This window comes from Onychostoma macrolepis, chromosome 11 (genome assembly GCF_012432095.1).
Source record: "Onychostoma macrolepis isolate SWU-2019 chromosome 11, ASM1243209v1, whole genome shotgun sequence".
Classification (NCBI taxonomy): domain Eukaryota; kingdom Metazoa; phylum Chordata; class Actinopteri; order Cypriniformes; family Cyprinidae; genus Onychostoma; species Onychostoma macrolepis.
The window spans coordinates 19,115,697-19,137,917 of record NC_081165.1 but is presented as its reverse complement, the minus strand read 5'-3'; the positions used below and the strand labels follow the sequence as shown (position 1 = coordinate 19,137,917).

Sequence of the window (22,221 nt, the reverse complement as noted above, 5' to 3'; positions counted from 1 at the left end):
ATTCCATCTACTAAAAAGCTATTGGTCGCTAATAGGATCAGCTCATTCGAAGATGTCACAGACCAATTTAGATCTCATTAAATGCTATTACGGTGCATGCTGGTTTATGTATTCGATGCGTTCCACAGAAATGCATCAGAAGTGCCCAAATCACAGCTGGTCTTTACATAAGTAATGTATGCATGTCAGCTTTGCGTCATCGTAACACTTCTGCTGGATATTCGATAAAATTACAGTCACCATGTTTTAGGGCAAGGCCAGAGGGTCCTCGTGCTCTGTTAATTCTTGCGACTCAAAGCTTAATTGGGCCGTGTGGTCATAGCTGGCCTGCATGTCAGATTATTGCATGCTTGTCAGAGGAGATCCAAATGACGATGTGCCACGGTCTTGTGGTCTTGCGTGCCGAGGTCGTACTTACAAAAGGGGTGCAAGTCATCTCATTTGCTGCTTCAGCTCTGATTAATGGATGTTATATGATAAGCAAAGACATCTCATATCTGATGAGGCAGATGCATTTTGATGGGAATGCAGTAATGAATAGGCTTGCTGGCTTTCTGTGGTGCCATCTGTTCTCATTGAATGATATCCTAAATCAATATAAGGCCTATACAGTGTTTACTGGTAAGAATAAGCATTGCAGAAGAGACTTCTGGGGACTGAGAGAGAGGGAGGGAGTGGTTACACCCAAGTCCATGGCTCTGTCATCTCTCTAATAGCCTCGTCCTTGTGTAGATAGATGACTGCAGCTGAGCAGTGGGTTTTACTGCTGCACTCTTGGTTTTTTTCTCTCTCATTTTCTGAGTTGGGGGGGTCTGATTTATAGCCCCCTCTCTCTCATCTTCGCAATCTCTTCTCAACTTCAGGCCATCCTTTTCCCTTTCCTCATTTGTCTGTTTCTGAGTCTTATAAACAGCATGTCTTGATACACTGCATTGAGGGTCACATTGGGTTACTTTGTCATATATAATGTGACATGTTGACCTTAAAGGGATAGTTCACCCAAAAAGAAAATGGGGATCCAGGCTGTTGAGCTCAAAACAGTACCATAAAATGACAAAATAGCACCAAACAAGTGGTCCATATGACTTGTGCTGTATGTCTTCTGAAGCCATGTGATTGCTTTGTGTGGCTAATAGGCTGATATTTATGTCATTATTCACAAAAAAAAAAAAAATCTATTTTTTGGATCTGCATCCATTCCTATATAGAACACAGATATCTATGGATGCCACTTCTGTAAAAAAAAAAAAAGAAAAAGGTACGGTTTGACTTTATATCTTATGATTGAGATTTTATTTTATTTCAACTTTACAGTATTTCTCAAATTTGTAACAATTTGTTATCACAATTGCAACTTAATATCTTCATAATTTCACAAACGCAACTTCATTTCGCACAGTTGTGACATTATAATTCACAATGCAACCTCATGTTTCATATTTCCCAATCTTGCGATGTGACTTTATATCTCACAAATGCAACTTATTTTGCATTTCCCAGTTGTCACTTCTTGTGCTGAGACTGTATCTCACAAACACAACTTTATTTCTTACTTTATAACTCAAAATGAGACTATATTTCACAGCTGCAACGTCATATCTCACAGTGAGACCTTTTTTCTTATTTTAAACTTTAACAAGCTTTAGTGAAAAGGTGTAAGAGCTACAGCGGACAGGAAACCATCATATGGCTTCAGAAGAATTTGAATATGAAGCACAAGCCGTATGTCGACGGACAATTGTAAATGTATAGTGTGTGTATATAGCAGGGCATAGTATTTAAAGTAAACCAAGAATACAAAGCTCATTAATTTCAGATCAAAACACGAGCTGACATGTGTGCGCACAGAGGATCCGTGTCTACACAGAGCTGTAAACACACCTCAGAAAGCCCCAGTGGGTGATAGTGATGGCTTCATGCCATCTCTTTCTGCTTGCCCCACCCTCCCTCTCTATCTTCCCACTTCACCTCTCCTTCACCTTGAGGGATGAAATCTCTCTAAGCCCTGCATTGGATTTTCTGGTTGATGCAAATTGAATTTTGGCCCAGTTAGGCCAACAGGGCAGCACTTACAGCCAGCAGTACTTCTCTTAACAGCGAGAGTGATCTTGTGGCCTTGGCAATGGCACAGACAGGAAATGACACCTTTGCTAATTCATCTCCTCTGCTACTCCTGGGGCAGTTAAAGCCATTGAGCATCTGTCTACAAATGAATGGAGAAATATTGGAACACGTTTAATTGATAAATGTTTAAGCATTCGTGCCGTTTTGGGGAGCAACTAAATAAAAATATAGTGACTACTAACTTAAAGGGATAGTTCACCCCAAAATGCAAATTCTGTCATCATTCCTCAACCTCATTTTTGTCCAGAAAAACAGATACAATGTGTAACATTTTAAACTGTGTCTAAGAAAGAAAATTCATGCCTGTTTAGCACCTAACGTACACATTCATATGTTAGAAATAAATGTCTCAGTTCTGCTTAGTTTACTGTTCTATCGCTTTAGTTTCACATATAAAGAGGGTGTGTTTATTCAGCAGCTAATGGGGGCTATAAATCATTTCATTGATGAAATGCAATTACCACATACGTCCAAAGCCATTTAAAAGCCCCAAATGGAAGTAAATGCATGATTTCTTGTGGCTGTGACAAGCAGTCTCAAGAGTTAGTGTTTAGAGCATAGCTGAAGATGAATGGTATTGATGCTATGATTTATTGCAAAGCAATTTCGGCCAACAATGTACCTGCCAGCGTGTCTTTAGGCCGAGTCATCACTATTTCAGAGGGGATACTGTGCATCACTTCAGCACCAAGCAAGAAGGTATATTCTGTGAAGGGAAGAACATGAATTCATAATTGCCCCTGAAATCTACCGAATCACCTAACAGCCAGCAGCAACAAAAATGCAACAGAACTGTCAGAGAGAGAGAAAGCAATTATGCTGGCATCAGCAGGTTTTTGGAGACGCAAAATATGAAAGCTGCATGTCAGGCAAGGGCCAGGAAATAATTTACTGTCTGTGAAACAGAAAAGTGCACCTCTTTTTCAACCTCAGAGTGCCTGTTTTAGTTTTCATGACAATTTTCCAACTTCTTTCTGACTGTTAAGGTCATTGCACACAGAGTACGAAATTTTCGTCCAAAATTTTCGCACTTTAAAAAATAATATCCTCTTAACAGAGAAACTCTGGTTTGTGGATTTGAGCTCTTGATATCTGGCAACCGCACACATGAAAGCTCGTATAGAAGCTCGTACAGCAATCCTCAATAAAATTTAGTCTCCTTTTTTCAACGAAAATATTTGGTATAGATTTATTTTTTTAAATACATTTTAGTCTTGTCTTTTATTGTCAATTATATTGCATTTTGGTAGAGAAACAGGTATTGTTTATTGACCTTATTGTCGTCTCGTCATCGTCTCACTTTAGTCATGTGAAAAAAAAGCTTGTCAATGGAATTTTTCATCAAAGTTTTCATTAACGAAATTAACACTAGATCTGACAGGCCAAGATTCTGAACATTATTCTTTACATGTCAGCAACACCTATTCAAATGTATCCTTCATTACACCACAAAGTTGCGGAAGTACAAAATTAAATGTTTTTGCAGCTTATTTTTTGTCTTTACAATATAATCTGAAATTTACAATATAATTTTAATAGTACAATGAATCTCATCTCAAAAGACGAATGAAAATTGACTTCCTCATAATATGACTTTAATATTTTTCTATATGAAATAAAACAAACTTACGTATTCACATATTGTATGTAATCGGCACTACATTGCAGCTTTTCACATGACATTGAAAAGGACCTAATACTGTTCGTGAAAAAACAGCAGTAAATAGAGTTCTGAAAAGCAAACAATGAGCCTTTTAACAAATTATTGTATGATTTTGGATCACGATTTGATAAATACAATAAAAGCATCATGAACTGACAACATAGCTTTAAAGCTTAGAAACACTCGACTCAACAGAGACACAACAAATGCATTTTCAAAAAACAGAATAATGTTTCAGGCCTTTTATCAGCCATTATCATATACACTTAAGTATGCCAGAGCAGACGAAAGCTCATTAGCTACATACGTAATTAAAGCGCTCGGTTATAGACAACTACCCCAAGGCTAGCATAGGCTTTTGTCACCTTTAGCTGCCAGTCGCTGAAGTTACTTAGTGCAGGCGCCGTGAAATACCACACAACATCACAAGCTATCTAATGCATAATGAAAACCAACCAAGGGGGTAAATCAAATAAATATAAGCGGGAAAAAACTAAGTGGTTTTACTCACAAGTGACACTTCTAGTTACTATGAGCCTGCTATTGTTAGCATACTGCGGGATCCACTGCAGAATACATTAAAATGACAAAATGCAGCTCCTATTTCCTTGTACATGGTCTGCCTATAATTCGCCACGCTCTGCGTTACTTCAAACTGTCCCATTGAGCGAGGTACATTGTTGCCGTTCTACACACAAACATGCTTTTGAAGGGCTGAGAGAAAAGTAAATGGAAGCCAGTCCCACACACTAGTATTATTATTGATTTTTCACGCAATCTGTGAACAGATCGACCCCCATGGGTTGACGCTGCTTTTATGTGCTAACTCTAATTAACATTATAGCACATAGGCTGCTATCTGGAGAGCCCTGGTTTTAAAAGAGCAGCTTCAGCAAGCTAACTTAATTCATCCTTGGCTGGGGCAAAGGGTTGTCAGATCTTCTGGTCCCTCTCTGACCCTCAGTCTTTTACCAGGGGGTTCGGACCGCTATCTGTCAGGCTTCTCAATCGATGACCCATTTGCAGATCACTCTGCAGTGAGCCAAGCAAAGGTTATTTACTGGAGAGCTCCAAGAGCCAGTCTAATTAACAAAGGCACGTCTTCACTAAATGCAACATCCAAAAGCATTAACATTTGGAAACGTTTGCCATGTTGACGCTTTTTCCTTTATCTGTGCTGAATCTTTTCCTCCGTAACTTAAATATCAACAAACTACAATGCACGGCTGAATCACAATTTGTGTACTAAGGAGGCAAATGCCCAACTTCCAAAAACAATGAAACAACATTTTTAGCATTTTTAATTAAATATTTTAAATATATAAATATTTGAATAAAATATAAAGCATTTAATTCAATATGTACCGTATAAATCACAAAAATTATTCGGAAATAAAAAAGATTCTAATGTGGATAACAGTGTTATTTTAGTATCTTTAAGATACTATTACATTCTTTTTAGCTTTATTTCAGTTTTAGTTTTAGTTATTTTAGTACATCAAGTTAAACTAAAAAATTGAAATCAAGTCTTTTTCTTCTATTTTATTTCCAACCCAAACTCAAGGCAATTGGTACATATTTCATGAGGTGACTAAATCGTCTAACCTCGTAATTCGCTTTGTGAAAAATCATACATATACATATTTTACGAGGTGGAAAATTCGTAGGAATTCATTTGAATTACCACCCCTCACAGAAAACGTACAAAATCATACGAGTGAGGTCGTACGAATTAGCCACCTCGTAAAATCTGGACGAATTGGTCGTGAGATAGCATCGTTATTTCAAGTAACAGAAATCTTGCACACTATGCAGGATGGATAGTTTGTAATTTCAGACAGCTGAGATAACTCAAAACAAATTGAAAATAACTACTTGAATGAGCAGCATTCCTCTGTTATGGCCAATGATCATATAACATCTGCTTGACGACTGGCAATATGGCTTTTGTCTCAAATGTGAGTCTTCAGTCTAGCATCTTGTCTATCTTCTCCTTAAGGCAGCCCAGAGAGAATTGAGCCTTTAAGCATTACCAAAGTAGGCTGATAGATGGCTTTGTTTCAATTATCTTAGGTGATAGGATAACACACACCCTTGGTCTCAGAGGAGGCATAGAAACAGAGACTGCCAGGAGGGCAGCAAGCAAACACAGACAGGGACTGATGAAGAGATTTTCTCAGGGCATAAGGAGGATTCGGGTTCAGTTCACAGTGATTTTAGATTTATGAGAGAGAAAAACTCAGCTCTGGCCAACGGAAATAAACCAAATTAATCAATAATGGACAACAACGTAAGGTGGGGTGGTCTAGATTGTCATTATTATGTTCTGAAGATGCATCAGAAATAAAGAAAGTGATAAATGAGTGCAAATTTCCAGTCGCACAATACCTCTTTTTGTGATGCTGTCGCAGTTCTCTGAGATTCTATCCCCCGTTGTAAATGAAAGCTGTCTCCTCTAAAGCTAATTAAAAGTTTATTAGTGATAGCGCGTGTCTGCTGTGCGTCAGTGCCTGGAGGTGAGAGAGGACCATATTGCATGCTGGGATTATTGCCACATCACTCCGTAGCCTACTCCAAATGGGCACTGAAAAAGAAAAGGGCGTCATTTACTGGAGGGAAAGTACAGAGGGTAAGGAAGGGGTCACCAGCCTCCAAGCACTAGTAACACGTCATCTAAACATGGGGTATTCTACAGGCTCACATATGCTGCTTTAATGAGCCTCAACATGTTACGTCCTACTATAAATTAGTAATGGCTCATAATGATTGACTAGTTATATTATTACTTCTTATATATATAGTCTTAGTCATTAAAGTTTATTAAATTCAATGCATTTATTATTAGATCAATGCACCACACTTAAATTGAGGACTCTTATGGCTCTTGAGAACATGTTTCAGGCATGGACTGTGATATCCAGAATGAGCCAAGCATCTCATATGTGCTCATCCAAAGTGGTCTTCTCCAAGCCAGTTTTGCCTTGTACCCACATTGTGTTTCTACACACACTGCCAGGGATATCACAGCCACTGGCATGTATGCGCAGGCAGTCTAAAGCTGGCCAGAAAAACCAAAAAAACAACAAAAAACAAAGCAAACATGATACAAGCTTAGATTTTGAAATGTGGACTGCCGTATTTTAAAGTGCAGGTGAAATATATTGGGTGGTTTTCAGTCATTGTTGTAAAAACAAGACAGATGCACAAACTCTCACACGCATCCTGAAGGGTTTGACAGATTGTGTAGGTCAGTAAATGGCTGACTGGAGTTCATCGCATAGCAGTGGAGGAGTTTGGCTCTCCTTGGCCTGCAGGTGGTTTTAGTTAATCAAACTTAAACCCCTGCTCCGAGACCATTGGTTTTGCTGGGCTGAGACTGAACTCCGTAAGGAGCTTTAGTGTATCCATCAGCACAATGGAAAAAACGGGTCATCCATCAGTGTCAGCCTCGATCGATGGCTGTGGCTTCTGGAAGCACCATCTGATTTTATTACGAAAATGAAAATAAATACGGAAACAAAGAGCGCAAAATGGGCTTGTGAAGTTGTGGATGAAGGGATATAAGCTTCACTGCATATACATACACACACACACACACACACACACACACACACAAGTAAAGCTCATAGGTGGTGATGAAGTTGAGACCTCACAGCAATAAATCCGTCAAGCTAAACGACTGCCAAAAAAAAACCATGGAGGCGAAACAAAGAAGGGTGAAGCACTCTTAAAATGAGGCAATCTACAATGCTGCTACGCTTGTAAGGAAAAAATAAATACTTACCCGGCAACTTGCAAAAAAACAACAACAAAAAAACTAATCGATCGGTCTCGTTCATTGCTGACCCTCACAGAAAAAAAGCTTCAGCAGGTTAATATTATTCTGCATATTTGATGCATGTTTTGCCTCTGGTGCAATGACATTGTGTAGCCTAGATTTAGTCAGATGGGAAGGCAGAAGCCAAAACACACAGAGTTTTAAAATCAGTTGTAAAGCAGTAGCAGGGAATTTTAAATAAAGAAGAAAAAAAAAGAAAAAACTGCTGAACTTTAACATAAAACTGTCTGGTGTTTTGTGTGTATGTGTTTGTTTGAGAAATGTGGGGACTGAAGCTTTGTGGTGGAATGACCCAGCAAGCACAAATTTTTATTTTTTATTTTCCTTCACAGTATTTCACAATGTTGCGCTTTGGTTGCAGTGAGATTGCATTGCAGTACAGTGTTTTTAAAATGCTCTGGAATATAAAAATACAAGAAAAAAAAAAGGATGCAAGCAAAACATGACATCCTGTTTACCTATTTGGATTGTCAAAAATGAAGTAAACTTCACTTGTGTGAAAAGTAACATTTCAGAAAAGTATTATAAATAACTCAGTACAAGTGTTAAACATTTCATTATTTCTGAGACTGCAAGTGACTTTTCCAACTGTCACACAAGATATAAAACATTAGAAAACTAAAATAAAATTAACCATATAAAACCAAAATATGAAAGTAATGTCTAAAAAAAAAAAAAAATTAAAGACTAAATGATTGAATAAACGCAGCAGTGGTGAGCATGAAATATTTCTTTCAAAGTCATTTTCTCTTTCTTTTACTAATATTGTTTTATATTATTGGTAAATACTTAAGTTGTTTGGGAAATACCAAGTTGGACTTGGTAAAGAGGTTTATTATATAAACCCCATTAAAAACTTTCCTGCACCGTTATGATTTTTTTTTTTTTTTTTATAAAAACATTATATTAAGGACAGAGAATAAAGAGGTGCTTCCTCTACGACGACTAGCAGTCATCAGAAAGCTGTGTTTAAACTCACAGCGGGCTCATGTTAGTACGGCAGGCGGTGGTGTGCACATTTCCTGGATGTACACACAGCTCATTTAAAGCACCAAAGGAGAGCGTTTCTGTTTCGTCTTTCTGGGTGTGACAGCAGCAGTAGGGAAGGGATTGTAGGTAAAGAGGAAGAGAGTCTACCAGCATGAAATAAAGATAATCCGTACCCCTTCTCTCAGTTCTGACCTCTCTGAAGCTGATGGGAACGTGGATGTGCGGCAGAGCCCTGCTGCCTGTGGTCACAGACTGTAGGTCCCACGCTGACTACCGGAGATGGATGACTCCTCCTGTGCAGCACACGATCACACACGCATGTACTGTACACAGAATAGGACACAAATACTGCTAACGTAACTGCAACAAACCATATAAACACATACACCAAATAGACTGTTGCTCTTTTTAAAATTGACACACCAAGTTATTTGAAAATTCTGTCATCATTTACTCAACCTGTATGACCTTATTTCTTCTTTGGAACTCAAATTTGAATAATATCTTGGCCCTGAAGAATATCCATCATCGGTTCTTTGCTTGTCAAATGGCGAGTAAATGATGACAAATTCAAATTTTGAGGTGAAGTATCCCTTTAAGCAATTATTTTCCAAGATCAATGTTTTCCTCCTCCTTGCCCTAGTTTTCAGAGATAAAAAGGGCAGATTGCAGGCAAACATGTCTCGGATGATAGTCTGATTGAGCTCCCTCTAAGCTAAGCCACGGCAAGAAGAGGATGAAAGATGTGGCGACTGGGGCAGACAGAGGCAGAGATAGCAGTGAAGGCCTCCCAGGAGCGGACAATGACATTGATGCTTAAAGCCAAGTGCTAATGAAGATGAATGTAAGGACCACAGGCAAGCCTCTGTCAATATTATTGAGGGTGGTATGACAGAAGGTCACTCTGAGCATGAGTCATCCTCCCACCAGCAGGGGACCAGTCAGAAGACTTAACCAACATAGCTAGTTTCAGAGGACGCTTGAGGTAGCACAAGGATATCCTCTCTTCCTGAACAATCTCCAAACAGCCCAGAATGAAAGCGCCACATTCGGTGAGGTTTGGTAATGGCTGTTTAATTGTGCTGCACATTCGATTGTATCAGCCACGTAGTGTTTGTTCGTTTAATTTGTCCCCTTTCTTTACGCTTGAGATGGATTTATCCTTTCCTCACGGTTTTGCCTTTGTCCTGGGGAAAACAAAAAGAAAGAGAAATTATGGATTTTGATATAAATTCTAACAAATAAGTGAAATCACTGAAGCTTACATGATGTGTATTGCTGTAGTGTATATGATTCTGGTTTTTGACATGAACATATACACTACCGTTCAAAGGTTTGGGGTCAGTCAGTCTTTTTTTTTTTTTTTTTTTTTTAATTACTGCTTTTATTCAGAAATTAAATTGACCGTAATCACATTTATAATGTTACAAAGTTGTTGTTTTTTTAAATAAATCCTGTTCTTTTGAACTTATTTTTTTCCCCTCAAGATTCTCTGATGAATATAGTGTCCGTTTTTTTAGTGTTGCATACCCTGTTTACTCAGAATATGTCCGATTATGAAAATGCTGTAGTCTAAACAGATGAAATGTGCTGTCTCATAAGGACCATAACAACATGTTTATCTGAAAGTTACAGAAATGTGAAGAAAAAAAAAAAACAAGACATCTATAAATATGCAAAAAAATTCTACATTTGTATCACAATTCATTAAAAAAGGATTTTAAATATATGCTGCTCTTTTGAACTTATTATTCATAAGAGAATCTTGAAAAAAAAAAAAAAAAAGTATTTTTCCACAAAAATATTTAGCAGCAATATTCTGTCTTGCTACTTCAAATCAGTGGATGTCTATCACAAATGGAGGCATTTTTTGCAGCTTTACTATAATGGAAAACTGACTACCACCGACTAGAGGCATACTGTTTAAATGTAATGAAAGTTTTTATTTAAAAAAAAAACAAAAATTTTTTTTAGCCAGTAGACCCACTAAATGGTGATTGAACACCGTTCTGGTTCACTCCAGCTTAATTTAACCCTTGATTTATCCTTTATATATACACATTTCACTTTCTTTGGCATATCCATCTGTCTCTCAATAACACTACAGACAGACTGAATGAAATGAGATCAGAGTCATTAACACAGATGGCCACTATTCACATTTGGTAAGAGTTACTGTAATCAACAATAAATAAATAAAACAACCAAGTAGTACAGAAATGCTGATCAAGAATGTGCATATAGTATTCATATTCAGGAATCACTGTAGGGCTTTCCTGAAATATAAAAGATGAAATGCAAGAGATGTATAAAGTGCTGATGTTTACTCCATGTGTGAAAGACTTTCCCATTAATGAAAAACCTCAGGCCAACGTTCTTTTGTAACGGAAACAAATACTTAACATTATACCTTTGAACTAGAACGAGATGAGAAGAGTTATAACCCATGTTTCATCAACCAGAAAATTACAGAAAAATTTTCAGTTTTACATTTTTTACTTTTCATATAAGTGACAGTACTTTTGATAGGATAAATTGTCCACTTTTTGCCTTAAATCGGTGTTCTCAAACAGTTGCGGGGGGGGGGGAGTGTTTGATAAGCCCTACTGTCATTCCGCATCTCTATCCAAGATTTCTGCCTCTTTTATGCTTGGATACTACTGGTTCTTCTGATGAAAAATGGCAGTATACGTTGTCAGTTCTCGGTCTTCACACATTGTTAGGTATGAAGTACTGCATAAAATCTGGCCTTCACAGAACATCTAAATGTTTCAGCAAGGTAGACACATGTGGATAGAGCTACTGAGAGATTATATATTGTGTGATTACTGTTCAAATGGTTTACTGTTTAACTTAAAATCAACATTAAAAAATGACAAAGGGAGCATTGACATTAGATTTTATTCTTAAAATTGATCAAATGTGACAGTAAAGACATTTATAATGTTACAACATATTTCAAACAAATACTATCCACAAAAGACTCCTGGAAAAAAAAAAAAAAGGTGACTCCTGGTTTCCACAAAATTATTAAGCAGCACAAGTGTTTTCAACATTAATTTAGCACAAATAGCAATACTTTTACTAGCAAATATTTTTGAAAAAAATAAATGATAATTCTTCACTTAATTGTAACTACTTTGAAATCTGCAATTTTAATTGGCTACTAATTTATTAACGTGCCCTGACAGACAAAATTCATGTCCTGTGACCTCCGTGAACTGGTTTTAAATGCTGTAAATGGACAAATGTGCTAACTGTCTGATAATGACTATAATTGCAATAATATCTGCAAGTTAGAGAAATATGAAAAAAAAAAAAGACGACATCTATAAATATAGTCAAAAAGATTTTCTATCAAACTACATTTGTATGACAATTAATTAAAAAAACAAACAAACAAAAAACAAAATTGTATGTGTTGAAATGTTTTGCAGTGTGTTTTTAGTCGGCTGTGTGAAGGAGCAAACCTGTTATGCAGAGCTCCTTCAACTTTCACACTGACCTTGTGAAACACGGAGGCAGATCTCCATGGCAACTCTGCAGCGAGCACTGCAATAGCTCCTTCCAAGAAATAAATGACGGTGGCTCTGCAGAGGGTAACAACAGAAAGAGAGAGAGACAGAGAAAAATATCAACTTTTTTTATTAGTAAAACACATAAGATGCATTTAAACGCACAAAACACTAACGGCTGGTCTAGTTTACACATTCTTTCACTCTGTAAAGGGTGAACAGACTCAACAGAAAAAAGCTGCTATCAAGTCGCTGCCGCAGCACTCATCTAATTATTACAAAGGTCAATATTCCTCAGGAAGGTGAATGAGAATATACGACACTCTCCTGAGACGCAGGCGGGGGATGCTGCGGTAAGGATGGAATAATTCTTGTTCATATCCTAGTTTACATCTATCTGGCATATAAAAACTGCTTCGTAAAGAGCAATGTGATGGACATATGGGTATTCATACAGGTAACATGCAGCACTGTCAGTTGGTTTTAATTGGTGGAAAGTGTGACTGTCAGACACTTATAATATCTATTTAACCTGTCGCATATGAAATGTTTTTTGTTTGTTTTTTTGCACAAAATGTGCTAACATTTACATCACCTTGATTTGAAGGTGATCTGATGAGCGAACCAGTATAATCTGAAATGTGTGCAATTCTTTAAAGCTTTTAAAGAACAAATTTTTAATTCACTCTCTAAATGACCATGTTCCATCAGGTGCATTCTAATTACACAAAGAGGCTTATGAAACACTATTAGGGGTCGTTCGCACAGGACGAGCTCTTGCGTTCAAAAACAGCTGAAACTGAACAAATGCATCATGGTCAAAGAAATCCATGTAGCATTAGAAAAAACAGCTCACTCATTTCTCTTCAAAAGCAGGTGGGCTCGGGAGCCTCATCCCAAGTTGTGGGTCTTATCAGAGTGTCTTTTTTTATTTAAAAAAAAAAAAAAAAAAGGCTGAGAGGACCCTTTCAGGCTGTAAAGTTCCTTTGAAGTCATGATAATACAAGAGTGCTCACCCTTCCATTCCCTGGAGGAATTGCCCAAAGCCTTGGTAAGGCAGACTCGTACTGATGAAGGCAAAGATAACAAGATGAAAACCCCCAATCAGATTCCTTCTGTGGCAATGGCGGATTAGCCTGGCTTTGAGTCACCACAAAACCAAGTCGCTGTTTACGAGGCAGCAGCCAGCGTTGGACGGCCTTGGGTAAATGCAATGCTGGCACGCTCAAGGGCCCTTCTTCGTGTTTTGTATCAGCCTCTTCTAAGAAGAAAGAGGAATATTCAATTAACTTGTGCGGTTGCAGCTTCAGGTGTTGTTCCCCTTGTTATTATTCAAAAGCTTTCTTCTTTGTCTCAAGGGTTAGTGAAACCAGGTGTGGATCTCACTTTTTGGCATAAACCAAGCTTGCGTATGCATAAGTTATGTATGTGTGCGCACACGTACATAGAAAACAAACAACTCTTTCGAAGACTGAGACAAATAAGGATTACTTGCAACCAAACAAACACAAACAGATGCTCGAAAAGCAGTAGTTTTGGACAATATTGAAAATCCTGTCACTTTTGAACAGGACATTAGCATAGATGATATTTAAAGTCCACACCACTTTTGTCATGGAAGATTTGTCCCCACCACTTTATGAATTTATGATTTTGTCATCTAATACAGAGCAAGCATCTCCGATTGTGTAGCAGGTTTCATTTTGTCAGTGTGTCTTATGAGTAGCGATACGGTGGTGGAATTTATTATTTTTTAATGCTGTGTGGTTGTTATGGTTGTTATTAGTCGAGAAAAGTAACAGCAGCAATATGTTCTATCGAGCACACAGCTGTCAGACACCAATCTATCTTTTCCAGTTCCCTCGGCAAAAAAACACAAATGTTTACAGCTGCATTATCAGATTTATACAATGAAAGGTTCTATTAGGGCCAATTACACCATGTCTACAACAGACACGACAGCTAAAGCCTGTCTACACTGGACATGACAAAGTGACCGTTGCAAACCATTTGTACTTTGTTTCAGTACGTCATAAATAGAACGAAGCATCAGCTACTGTCGGTGATTTGTCATGTCGTGCCGCATCACTCATTATAATGAATTGTACTGTCTTTTGTCGCGTCACTCGCATCCGGAGTAGACACAGTGTTAGGACCCGAATCCTCAGTCAAAGTGAAAATGTTACTAACAGATCAACATGAGCATAAGAATGCATGTATCTTCTGATTTTCAGATCTATTAAAACAGTAAATGATCATGTTACATATGCATCACCTAATTTATAAATAAAATAACATTCACGACTTAAGACCATGATGTAATTTTGTGATGTCATAACCAGTGCCCTTAACTCTTTAAAATGAGATGCTGATAGACTTTAAGTGAAGTGAGGGCCACTGAAAGCTAGAGGGGTCAAACTGAAGTTTTGAAAAGCAGAGAGACACAGTATGTGTGGCAGTAGAGTCAGGTTGTGCTGTCGGAGCTTGATATTAGACTTGGCAGAAAGTAGGCTGGCAAGGTCAGTGCAGGTGAAAGCAGAGGTAGACAGACAGTTAAGTCCTTTCACTGAATTCCAATTTTACAGACACACACTTACAGAAAAAAACAAGACGACAAACTACTATTTTAAAGGTATTTTCTATATGAAAGGTGCTGCTACAAAGATAACAGTGGCTACCACTGCAACGTGAAACATTGTAATTGACGTTCAGTGGCCTAAAAAAGTATTTGGACATTTAAACCACACTTATGCACTGTATAAAAGTCATTGCACTGCACAATAAAATACAAAAGCAAGTGGCATTTATTTCTGAGAAATATTATACACTTTTTAAACAAAAGTAATTTTTAAAAAATGAGTAAGAATGTTTAAGAAAACCATTATTTGTTTGCATATGCCACTTGGTTTCCTATTTTGTATCAAATGTAATTGCATGTGCAGTGTTATAGTGATTTGCATGTCCAAAGGTATGCAAATACATCTGAGGGTCAGGAGTTTGTGGTAAACAAAGTATTCTTTTTAAGTCTTTTCAAATTATTTCAGACTTTCGGGTCCATTCAGCACGTGACATCACATCGACTCTTCATAGAGTGTTCTGTATTCAGGTAAAAGATAAGAGGTCCATTTATATCCTTTCATTACAATCCCATAACAATTTATGGATTCTACATTGATTGAAATATTCCCTTTTATTTCATAACCTGAAGCATGCTTCATAAATGATGAATACTGCCAATCAATTCAGTCCATTGATGAAAGATTAATGAGCATGCACTATTTTTTGTTCGAAAGAAAAATGTCTTGAAAACCATGGTAATACAAGAGGACAAACATTTTTTTGTGATGGTATGAATTATCTAATGGACTATAATGAGACAAAAGCATGCAAAAGCAAAGGAATTAAATAAATAATGCAGGTGTGAAGATATTGCTTTGGCACAGAATAAACAAACATAAATACAGTTCGACCCAAAACAGCCGTTAATGCAATGTGCAAACCCACCTTTGAGGACCTGGCAATCATTTCCAGGTGTGTGTAACCACAAAGAATTATTCATAGAGCCTTGCAAATCAGCCTTACTGCTAGAGTGCAAACAGACTTTTTTTCTTTTCCACTCACCGTTAAGCTCTGAAATGAGTCGTTAAAGGAGAGGACAGGAGGAGCTTTGGCACAGAGATCCAGGCATCAGCATGCAGCCAGAGGTGGCTCTTACATTCCCAGATCAGCGTTCATGCCGTGAATGAACATCAGGCCCGTAAGGAAACTGACAGCGGCAAATTCAGTTAAGCCCCACAATCTGCAAGGCAAATCAAGAACATAAATTGTGATTAAATCGAAACAAAGCACTGTTTTATTTTGGTTTGAAAAAAGCCTGACAGGAAAAAATGTGAGGTAAATGAAGGTGCTCATCATTGGCCTCCTGCACTTATTTTGTCTTGCCTTGTGTGCTTCTTTCTGCCCAAAGTGAGAGCGAAATTCAGTTAGAAGAAAGATTAGTTGGTGAATCTCAGCAAATGCATTATTCAGTATGCACAAGAGAGCAGCCCACATGCAAACGTCTCCATTCACTTCACATTAGGGGCACTCAAGACACCCTCACAACTCATTACAACGCAGACAAAAGAACCGACGGTACGCAACACGTCCCAGGACCAGCTGGGCCAAGGTAACAGGGTGCATCATGAGGGCCAAGCTTCTGCTTGAGAAGGTGACACTTTGTAAATGAAGCTTGAAGGTGAAGTGCACATGTTGATGGCTTGGTGGGTGAGAGCTCAGGGCTGTGCTCACATGGGTCTGTTGATAGCTAAGGATCGTTTTTCTATCCCTCCACGCCAGTGCGCATATATGAGAGGAAGCACAAATAGTCTCTGAACCGGCAGGTAGACCCTGGGGGACAAAAGAGAGACAGAGAGAACATTAGAACTAATTGGGCATTCAGGAGAAGGATGGATTACTGTAGCAGAGCTTTGAGGAAGGGAGGAAAAGGGTGGATGCTACAATCAGAGCAAGTACTCCTGTCATTCTACCTTGTGAATGTGGTGTCTAATTAAAACATGAGTATTGCATCACTGCTGTGATGTTGTCCAGACTTATGTGATGTGATCTCATAAACCCAATGAAGCAAAATACAGTATGGCGTGTAGGTGAGAACATAAGAACTAAACCAGACCATGAAGCATTGCAATTTATATAATAATACTGCATTAACTCCCAAGCTGGTGTTCTGAAAGTTAAATACAAAAAAGGTTTCAACTCCTCTAAAAAAGTATAGAAGCTCTAAATCCAAAGTAAACAGGTGAAAGATTTCCTCTACACACCGTGTCACAAAGTTTAAACAAAGTAGGTTAGACCACAGTCAGAGTTTCCTCCCTTAATGCATTTTTATGTCCCCTCTGAGTCCACGTCTTGTGAATTTAGCCAAAAACATGTCATATTTTCCCCATTCCTTACAAGCCTCCAGCATATGAGTAATACCAGGTCCCTGATTATTTGCAGAGCTAAATCCTAAGCCATGAATTAGACTCACTAAATTTCAGCCTGCATTTCTCTCATATTTTCACAGTAGTCATTTTCCTTCATCTACGAGACTTGAAGTGAAATTCGGCTGGAATGTCCCAGAACAAATTTAGAGGAGCTCTTTACAAGAGAAATATACAAGCTGAGAAGCATGCAAAGTGTTCTGGTTATTGAAAGAGGACAATTGTGAACAAAGTTGTTGGAAACAAAGCGAGACAAAACAAAGCAGCAGTCGTCATACACAGCATGCGTTAATCTAACGAAAGTAGTTAAGAAATTTCATGATATAATTCTTGGATAATCTCTCCTGTGACTAAGTTGTATTTTTTTTTTTTCCTTTTCCAGGTGTGCCTCTAAACCAATCATAAAACCTACTCTACTGTGCTAGGATGTAAGATCAATGGAGTGAGACTGGAGAGAATTACATCCATCTGAAGAAGACAGAAAAGGGATTTTGAGATACTCATGTGGCTACTTCACAAGACAGGATATGAAGAAACAGAGCATGCTTCATCTTTGAGCCAATTTTTTATTTTTTTTTCCTAAATTCAACTAAACCCTTGGTTTTCCTGTCACATGAACTTAAGAGATAAGTGAGAGACTGATATTAATAACAGACTGAATAGTCTACATCACAGTGAATCTGTATTAAATTATATCAGTTTAATTATGAAAATGGGACAGATTGCAATATTTCTTCTGCACACGCATCTGCTGCTTGGAGTCGGAAGCTCCCTGGTCATTCAGTCCATGCCCTGGAGAGTGCCCTGCCCTCACCAGTGTGTCTGCCAAATCAAGCCCTGGTACTCTCCCCAGTCTGTGTACAGAGAGGCTCCTACAGTAGACTGCAATGACCTGCTACTTATCCAGCTGCCCACTTCCCTCCCTCAAGAGACACAAACCCTCCGGCTGCAAAGTAACCTCATCAGTTCTGTCGACCAGAGTGAACTCCAGGGCCTTGTCAATCTGACAGAGTTGGATCTCTCCCATAACAGCTTTACCAGTACCCGCAACCTAAGGATAACTGACCTGCCAGCTCTTCTCAGCCTACATATGGAGGAAAACCAGCTGAGACACCTCCCAGAAGCAGCTTTCTTTGGTCTCCCTAGCTTGCAGGAGTTGTACCTCAATCACAACAGGCTTCGAAGCATCTCCCCTGGGGCCTTCAAGGGTCTGGATAAACTTCTAAGGCTTCATCTCAACTCTAATCGATTGGTTGTAATTGACCGGCGTTGGTTCCATGCTTTGCCACAATTGGAGGTTCTCATGATTGGTGGAAACCCTGTGGACACTATTCAGGACCTAAATTTTAAACCGCTGGGCTCTTTGCGCAGTCTAGTCCTGGCAGGCATGGGCTTGCGTGAGATCTCAGAGCGAGCACTAGAGGGGCTTCAAAATTTGGAGAGCATTAGCTTTTATGATAACCATCTAATAAAAGTTCCAAAAGAGGCATTGCAAAAGCTGCCGGGTCTAAAGTTCCTTGACTTGAACAAGAATCCCATTCAGCTAGTGCAGAGGGGAGACTTTCAAAATATGCTTCACCTGAAAGAGCTTGGCTTAAACAACATGGAAGAGCTGATCTCTATTGAGCACTCAGCAATGGAAAACTTGCCTGAACTGACCAAACTGGAGATCACAAACAATCCTCGGCTCTCCTATATCCACCCTCAGGCCTTCCAAAAGTTGTCGAGTATGGAAAGTCTAATGCTGAACAGTAATGCCTTGAGTGCCCTGCATAGCCAGACAGTAAGGTCGCTGCCCAGCCTTCAAGAAATCAGCTTGCACACCAATCCCATTCGCTGTGACTGCCTGATCCGCTGGGTGGGAGCCGACAATGACAAGCCGGTCCGTTTCATTGAGCCTCAATCCACATTCTGCTCTGAGCCTCCTGAGCTGAAAGCCCGACGAGTTAAAGAAGTCTCATTCAGAGAGATGGCAGACAGCTGCCTGCCCTTGATTGCCCCAAGCACATTCCCCTCTTACATTGAAGTCAAACATGGAGACAACATAGCCTTGCACTGTCGAGCACTGGCAGAGCCAGAGCCAAGTATCTACTGGGTCATTCCCCAAGGTGTGAGATTGACTCCATCCAGTAGCTATGGGCGTTATCAGGTTCTCACAGAAGGCACGTTAGAGATTTTTGGAGTCACTGCTGAAGAGGCCGGATTCTACACTTGTGTCGCGCAGAACCTAGTGGGAGCTGATACCAGAAGCTTGACTCTACAGGTGGAGGGAGGTGACCTGCTTCGTGTAAGTACTCAAAAGACAGAGGACAGCTTTGAAGTTCAGGATGTCAAAGAAAGGTATGCCTTACTAACCTGGCAAGCAAGCCGTAACGTCCCTACTGCACATTTATCATGGGTGTCCAATGGCAGTCTGAATGCCCATCATAGGCACAGCACTCGAATTCTAGCTGGCACCAGGAAATTCAACCTAACCCATCTGCAACCAGGCACTCATTACAAAGTTTGTCTACACATGGGGCCAAATGACACCTCGTGTGTCCATCTAAGGACCAAGGAGGTGTCCATGCCAGATCCTTTACCAGACCTGACCCCAGCTGTCCTGCTGGCAGTTTCAGCTCTGCTCCTTTTATTTGCAGCCAGAGCATGTCATGGGGGAGCCTCACTCGGTTGGAAAGACCACATGCTGGAGCTTGAGAAACCCCACACCACCATTCTGACCCAGGAGGCAAAGGCTTTCATGACTCCTCCAATACTAGTAAAGTACCTGAATCAGCAGGATCCAGACAAAGTCCTATCAGACGGCAGAGGGAAAGACCTCAGAAATGCTTCACTGGGGCAAGATGCTCAGGGGCTAACAAAAGAGGCATGCTGAGCAGAATAAAGAGTTCAAGAAGGATGGACAAGAAAAAAAAAAATCCCTGGAGTATAAATTTCACAAAGCTCACTTTACCAATCTGACAGTCAAAACTACTGAACATCTGAAACAAACAATACTAGACATTTAAGTGGCAGACCCGCTTCACATAACAGCGACCCAGTTTCAAAGTATAGTCTAAAAACAAAAAAAAAGAAAGAAAATTAAAAAAAGATATTTGTATTTATTTTGTAACAAAAAGGTACATCAAATATATGTATATTAAAAGCATTTGTTCATATATCCACATACAGTATATCAAACTAGGACACTAAAGCTGTGCTGCCAATCATAAATAACAGTTCATATAGAGTCTGTTTATATGCAACCTCCCAACTTTACGAGTCTGTGTCACAACAGGCCAAATGGTTGTAGAAAGATAAGCACTTATATATTTTTAATACTGAAGAAGAGACTGACTTGACACAGGAAAGCAAAGAACACAAATATCAAAGAAGCCTCTCAAGAACTCAAGAAGACAGAATTGAAGTCTTCTGAAAGGCGTTCTGCAGGCTGCGGGCAACAATTCACTTTTTGTTTTTGCGGTGAAAAACCAAACTGACTATCTCAAAACAGGCATTATGAAAAGAGCTGATATAAAGGGAGGCGTTTTAAATGTTGTATAACTAATGTTGTATGTACTCTCTTTAACAGTGTGTTAAATTGTGCTTTGTACAAGGACCCCGAGAGAATGCTCCAAAGTTAAGACCATCCCAGAAAAATTGAATGTTTTTGCGCATAAAAGAAAAATCTTTTTCTCCCTCGAAAATGGACTGATCTATACATCTGACAGGGGCCATAAACTTATGACCTAAAATGCTCAGAATGGCATATTTGCCTATTTTGGTCCACTTGTTCTTGAAATATGACAGACCCTTGCTTAGAAAAACAACTCAAGTGAACAGACGTTCTAGTATTGATGGACGTACTGCCTAGACATATGTGTCGGCCTCTTTGTTCAGACATGTCAAACAAGAAGAGAGGGTCATGGAGAAAGCGTGTGGAACAGCCCCATGATGACATCCTTTCCAGCAAAGACGGCAAACATTTGGTGTCAAGAAAGAGGTTCACGTCTACATGCACACTGTTTTGTACATGCAAGCACGTCAGAGCTCCCATCTCTTTCAGTACTGATGAAAAATGCGGGTCCTGTCGGGCTGCTAATGGGACATAATTCATGGAAAGATAGTGCCAACTCTTCTTTCTGTAAAAGAGAAAAATGGGCTTTGGGAACAGCTTGTCAGGTGACTATTCAGTGAACAGCACATGAGCTCTGCTCTGACTGCTGGACAGCTACACTAATGAGAGACATACCCAGTGAAAGAGGGGTCACTCTTGTCGCCGGTGTGCCCCTCTTATCCGGGAAAGGAAATAAAGCAGCATTGGGAATTGTGAACTGTTCTCTTATATTCTCAACTATGGGGAAATCCATTTTTTTACAGGCTGTCATTTTACTGTAATTTGTTTGCTTTGATTTTTTTTTTTTTTTTGGAAGTTTGTGGTTGATGTGCCCTCCTGTTTCAGTGACTATCTCTCTCTAACTTGACTGTCTTGTCCTCAAATTGTTTTTCTTTCATTATTGTTTGTTGCTCATTGGTCTTTTCCCCACCCCAAAGCTGTACATAAGTCAATCTGAATTTCCTATTCAACATACCACTTTCTGAAATAATTTAGATGACTGTGTGTTAAATTCTATTTTGAGCTATTATTAAAACATTTTGGACTGATCTCAAGGTTTGATCGATTGCAGGACACCAAGTGTGTTTACATGCACTTTACATGTTTGATTTCAGTCAGTCTAAAGCATTTAACTCATCTTATTTTAAAATGTCATATAAACATTTTGCAAATGAAAAAAGTACCATTCTGGTTTTTGCAAAATCTCAAGACAGCACAATTTTAGCTCAGCTTCGCCCAGCATGTATACACATTAATCAGACTACAAATTAGCCTCAGCATTTTGCGCTTAATCCAAAACACAGTGAGCGATAAGCATTTAATTTTTCACTGTGCATGTAAACATTCTTAATGGTATGGATGTCATATACCACCCACAATGCATATAACCTTTAATTCATGCTCATTCTTAATCAGGGTCTTGAGTTATGTTTCCTTCTGTTGTTATGCTATTGGTCCAAAAGGGGCATAATTTCATAGAACTGCCTTAGAATTAACTGGAGCAACATATCCTC

The 22,221-nt window shown here is 38.9% G+C and overlaps 1 protein-coding gene and 1 long non-coding RNA gene across 2 annotated transcripts in view; one reads left to right on the top strand and one right to left on the bottom strand.

Annotated features, from left to right (window-relative positions):
* The window catches only part of lrrn2 (leucine rich repeat neuronal 2), a 50,565-nt gene extending 29,324 nt beyond the window's left edge, over positions 1–21,241 (top strand). The window contains exon 2 of the mRNA XM_058791183.1: positions 17,495–21,241. Within this exon, the coding sequence (XP_058647166.1) occupies positions 17,819–19,987 (2,169 nt within the window). The 5' untranslated portion in view covers positions 17,495–17,818 and the 3' untranslated portion in view covers positions 19,988–21,241. The remainder of the gene's footprint in view (positions 1–17,494) is intronic.
* LOC131549217 (uncharacterized) lies at positions 8,237–13,697 on the bottom strand. Its single transcript, XR_009273359.1, has 3 exons — positions 13,147–13,697; positions 12,121–12,205; positions 8,237–9,802 (listed from the first exon to the last, which is right to left on the bottom strand). It is a non-coding gene; the product is annotated as an uncharacterized LOC131549217 (long non-coding RNA).
* Positions 21,242–22,221: the final 980 nt, after the last annotated feature.